Here is a 5,354-nt window from a genome sequence, read left to right as displayed (position 1 = left end):
AGTGAAAAAGTTGGCTTAAAGCTCAACATTCAGAAAATGAAGATCATGGCATCCGGTCCCACCACTTCATGGGAAATAGATGGGGAAACAGTGGTAATTGTGTCAGACTTTATTTTTCTGGGCTCCAAAATCACTACAGATGGTGACTGCAGCCATGAAATTAAAAGACGCTTACTCCTTGGAAGGAAAGTTATGACCAACCTAGATAGCATATTCAAAAGCAGAGACATTACTTTGCCAACAAAGGTTCGTCTAGTCAAGGCTATGGTTTTTCCTGTGGTCATGTATGGATGTGAGAGTTGGACTGTGAAGAAGGCTGAGCGCCGAAGAATTGATGCTTTTGAACTGTGGTGTTGGAGAAGACTCTTGAGAGTCCCTTGGACTGCAGGGAGATCCAAGCAGTCCATTCTGAAGGAGATCAGCCCTGGGATTTCTTTGGAAGGAATGATGCTAAAGCTGAAACTCCAGTACTTTGGCCACCTCATGCGAAGAGTTGACTCATTGGAAAGACTGATGCTGGGAGGGATTGGGGGCAGGAGGAGAAGGGGACGACAGAGGATGAGATGGCTGGATGGCATCAGTGACTCGATGGACGTGAGTCTGAGTGAACTCCGGGAGTTGGTGATGGACAGGGAGGCCTGGCGTTCTGCAATTCATGGGGTTGCAAAGAGTCGGACACCACTCAGCGACTGATCTGATCTGATCTGATCTGAAGAATCACATAAGATGAGATTAGTACTTAATAAGTATGTTTGGAATGGAGTAAAACATTTACAGAGCTTTTCCTTAGTCTCCTGTAAAAGAAACTACCAAAAGTTACAGATCATAGAAGCTTATGTATGTCACAGTTATATAAATCCTTATGGTCATTTTTATTAAAACCATGAAAACAATTGAACCTGACTCTTGTCTGCAGTGGACCCTTTCTGTCTTCCTAGAGTCTCTCCTTTGGCTGTGGAATGCCAGCATCCTGCTTGATCACCATATGAGGATTGCTAAGGAGGCTCAGAAGGTTAGAGAAGGAACAGGGCCCCTCCTGTGGGGATGTCTTCTGGCTCTTTCCCTGCCAGTCTTCTGCGTTCTGTTTCTTTTATATTGCCCTGTTTCTTTACACTGCTAGGATTCTCACTTCCACCCATAGTTTGCTTTACCCACTTACCGTGCAGCATGTAGGAGGGAATCTCACAAAGCTTCGAGGATGTCTAGGAGCTTTCATGAGGTATCCAGGGTGGAGTGGACGTGCTGGAGCAGAGATAGGTTACCTCTTTCATATGCTCAGCTGGCAGCTGGGTCTGCTGACCTCCTGAGCAGGGCAGCTCTGAAGAGGAGTCTCCTCTGTCCTCTCAGGGTGTTGTGTGTGTGTGTTACTTGCTCAGTCATGTCCGACTCTTTGTCACCTCATGGATTATAGCCCATGAGGCTCCTCTTCCATATGGATTCTCCAGGCAAGAATACTAACACATTCCCTTCTCCATGGAATCTTCCCGACCCAGGGATTGAACCCCGATCTCCTGCATTGCAGGCAGATTCTTTACCAACTGAGCTACCAAGGAAGCCCCCTCTTAGGGTACAGAGTCTCAAAAAAATCTCTGGCAAGATTTCTACTAGCTTAGAATTTCTTGAGTCACCATAGAGGTTTTCCACTTTTTTTTTTTTTCCATTACAATTAAGGGTAGGGGCAAAAGAAAACATCCAGCAAGGGAGTATATTAGAAACTCAGGGACCTGAAATGTCCTATAAAAGTATAAAACTCCCCAGCCCTAGGTTCTAATGTGTGTTTGTTTATCTCTCCCATTGTTATACAGTAAACTCTTTCCCCATATGGTTTTTGTGGGTTTAAGATTTCATTGGTTTCTCTCAAATATCTGTAATATGATCTTCCAGATTGTCTCACCTACCCATCAGTTTAACACTGAGAAGTATTATGGAAACCATTTCTTAATTGTATATTCATTCAGTGTTAGCTTGTTATATAGAGCAAGAACACTAAGATCTTGTTTACACATAGGTAGGCATGCTTATAATTTGTCAACTAAATATTTTCTTCTTTGTACATTTTTTATAGATTGACCAACCTCAACTTGGCCTGCCTTCCAGAGACTACTATGAATGCACTGCAGCATATAAAGAGGTAAAAACAAAAACAAAAAACCAACAAAACTAAACTACAGAATTTAAACTTAACCCTCTATCTTCTTCACTCAGGCAGATACTGAAAATCATACATAATAGTGAGCTTCCTTTGACTGACTGAGTATTCTCAACAGAACAAATGAAGATCTTTTAAGAAACAAAGAAACTTGAAATTCCTTGTTTGTGTCTTGATTCTTAGTATTTGAGTCATGTGGCCCATTTTTAAAAGCCAATTTTATTTACTTATTTATTTTTACCTTTTAATTTTATATTGGAGTACAGCCCATTAACAATGTTGTGATAGTTTCGGATGAACAATGAAGGGGCTCAGCATACGTATGTTGTTGTTCAGTCACTAAGCCCTGTCCTTCCCTTTGTGACCCCATGAACTGCAACACACCAGGCTTCCCTGTCCCTCACTATCTCCCACAATTTGCCTAAACTCATGTCCATTGAGTCGATGATGCCTTCCAACTATCTCATCCTCTGTCGCACTCTTCTCCTGTCCTCAATCTTTTCCAGCATCAGGGTCTTTTCTAATGAGTCAGCTCTTCACATCAGGTAGCCAGAATATTGGAGCTTCAGCTTCAGAATCAGTCCTTCCAAGGAATATTCAGGGTTGATTTCCCTTAGGATTGACGGATTTGATCTTGTTGTCCAAGGGACTCCTAAGAGTCTTCTCTAGTACCACAGTTCAAAAACATCAATTCTTTGGTGCTTACCTTTCATTATGGTCCAACTCTCACATCCGTACATGACCACTAGAAAAACCAGAACTTTGCCTATATGAACCTTTGTTGGCAAAATAATGTCTCTGTTTTTTAATACTCTGTTTAGGTTTGTCATAGCTTTTCTTCCAAGGAGCAAGCATCTTTTAATTTCATGGCTGCAGTCACAGTGATTTTGGAGCCCAAGAAAATAAAATCTGTTATGTTTCTACTTTTTTCCCATTTGTTTGACATGAAGTGATGGGACCAGATGCTATGATCTTCGGTTTTTGAATGTTAAGTTTTAAGCCAGTTTTTTTACTCTCCTCTTTCACCATCATTAGGAGGCTCTTTAGTTCTTCACTTTCTGCCATTAAAGTGGTGTCATCTGCATATCTGAGGTTGTTATCAACAACCATATCATGGTATATCCATTTTCCCTGAAAAGCCAATTTTAAATGTGTTTTTTTCTTTATAAATTCAAATGATTTAAAAATGAACAGATGAATCATAGTCTAGGTCAGTGCCAGTGAAGACCAGGGAATGGTCCAGTAAGTACATACATTGTGCTCGGCACCATTCTTTCTAGAGCCTTCCTATTTGACTTTCAGAGGGCTGCCCACATAGGGGCATTGGGTTAGACAATCCTTTGTGGCCACCTTCTGACTCTGTTCGTCACACCCCACAACACTGCTTCTTATTGTCTCACAGCCTTGCCTTGCTCAAGCTGGTGTTGGTGTGTACTTGCTTGTTGATATAAGGGAACCACAGAAGATGAACTTAGCAGAGTAGGGTATTAAGTATTTGGGGAAGGTTTTGGTTCCATAAATGTTTTCTTTCCTAATTTGAGGCTCAGAAGTAAGTTTAGTTACCTTTTATTCTAATGGATCAGAGGTGTTGTGGCTGAAATTACTTCTTAATTAAAATGATTAGCTCTATATGTTCATACTGAGTGTGCATTTTGCCTCATTATTAAGTTCAAAAGCCATGGAATAAATTCAGTATAAAGTAACTTTATGAGTGGCTACACAGCATTGAAATGAAGAAAAAGGTAAATATAAAAGTCCACAATTAATGTCATAGACAATCAAATGGGCGTGGGATATTTGAGTTCTTGACAATGCAGGTATCATGTGGGTTGCAGTTGTCTTTACAAGCTATCTAGCTGCTTCCTATTGCAGAGTTGAGGGTGATTGAAGAATTTTGGCTCATTACACTACCTTTTCATTGTTATTAACCGGAATGTTTTTCAAATTTAGGATTTTGTCCTAAAAACATACTATATTTATCCAACCTTATAAAGATGTGTGAGGACTTCCCTGGTGACTCAGTGGCAAAAAATTTGCCTGCCAATCCAGGAGATGTTGGTTCAGTCCCTGGTCCAGGATGATCCCCTGGAGAAGGAAATGGCTGCCCACTCCAGTATTCTTGCCTGGGAAATCCGGTGGACAGAGGAGCCTGGCCGGCTCCAGTCCATGGGGACTCAAAAGAGTCAGACGTGACTTAGCAACTAAACAGCAACAAAAAGGATACATATTTTTTGTATTTTAAATTCCTGATATCAAGGTATACCTGGCAGTCAGTGTATACACGTAATGTGATAAAGTTTCCTTTTTGCATTTTTTTTCTTTTGGAAAGGATCCTGTTGTTAAGAGGATGGTGTATATGTGCATTTTGTATTCAATATTGTCTCATAATTAATAGAATGTCATAATCTAGGTCATAGGTTTGAGTCATAGAGAGACATTTTGTTTAACCTGTGGCTAATTTTTTATTTTTTATTTTTTAAATTTTTTTTTAATGCATATATATGGAATTTATTTATTTATTTATTTATTTTTTATCTAAAATTGTATTAGTTTTGCCAAATATCAAAATGAATCCACCACAGGTATACATGTGTTCCCCATCCTGAACCCTCCTCCCTCCTCCCTCCCCATACCATCCCTCTGGGTCGTCCCAGTGCACCAGCCCCAAGCATCCAGCATCGTGCATTGAACCTGGACTGGCATCTCGTTTCATACATGACATTTCACATGTTTCAATGCCATTCTCCCAAATCTTCCCACCCTCTCCCTCTCCCACAGAGTCCATAAGCCTGTTCTATACATCAGTGTCTCTTTTGCTGTCTCGTATACAGGGTTATGGTTACCATCTTTCTAAATTCCATATATATGCGTTAGTATACTGTATTGGTGTTTTTCCTTCTGACTTACTTCACTCTGTATAATAGGCTCCAGTTTCATCCACCTCATTAGAACTGATTCAAATGTATTCTTTTTAATGGCTGAGTAATACTCCATTGTGTATATGTACCACAGCTTTCTTATCCATTCATCTGCTGATGGACATCTAGGTTGCTTCCATGTCCTGGCTATTATAAACAGTGCTGTGATGAACACTGGGGTACACGTGTCTCTTTCCCTTCTGGTTTCCTCAGTGTGTATGCCCAGCAGTGGGATTGCTGGATCATAAGGCAGTTCTATTTCCAGTTTTTTAAGGAATCTCCACACT

General features: G+C 40.5%; 1 protein-coding gene across 8 annotated transcripts in view; it reads left to right on the top strand.

Moving 5' to 3' along the window:
- The window catches only part of MME (membrane metallo-endopeptidase), a 119,800-nt gene that overhangs the window by 44,085 nt on the left and 70,361 nt on the right, over positions 1-5,354 (top strand). For all 8 annotated transcript variants that reach the window (XM_010844740.1, XM_010844742.1, XM_010844743.1 and 5 more), the window contains exon 8: positions 2,066-2,131. In XM_010844740.1, the coding sequence (XP_010843042.1) occupies positions 2,066-2,131 (66 nt within the window). The remainder of the gene's footprint in view (positions 1-2,065; positions 2,132-5,354) is intronic.

Source organism: Bison bison, unplaced genomic scaffold (assembly GCF_000754665.1).
Source record: "Bison bison bison isolate TAMUID 2011002044 unplaced genomic scaffold, Bison_UMD1.0 scf7180017864207, whole genome shotgun sequence".
Taxonomy (NCBI): Eukaryota; Metazoa; Chordata; class Mammalia; order Artiodactyla; family Bovidae; genus Bison; species Bison bison.
This window is presented reverse-complemented; position numbering and strand designations above follow the sequence as displayed.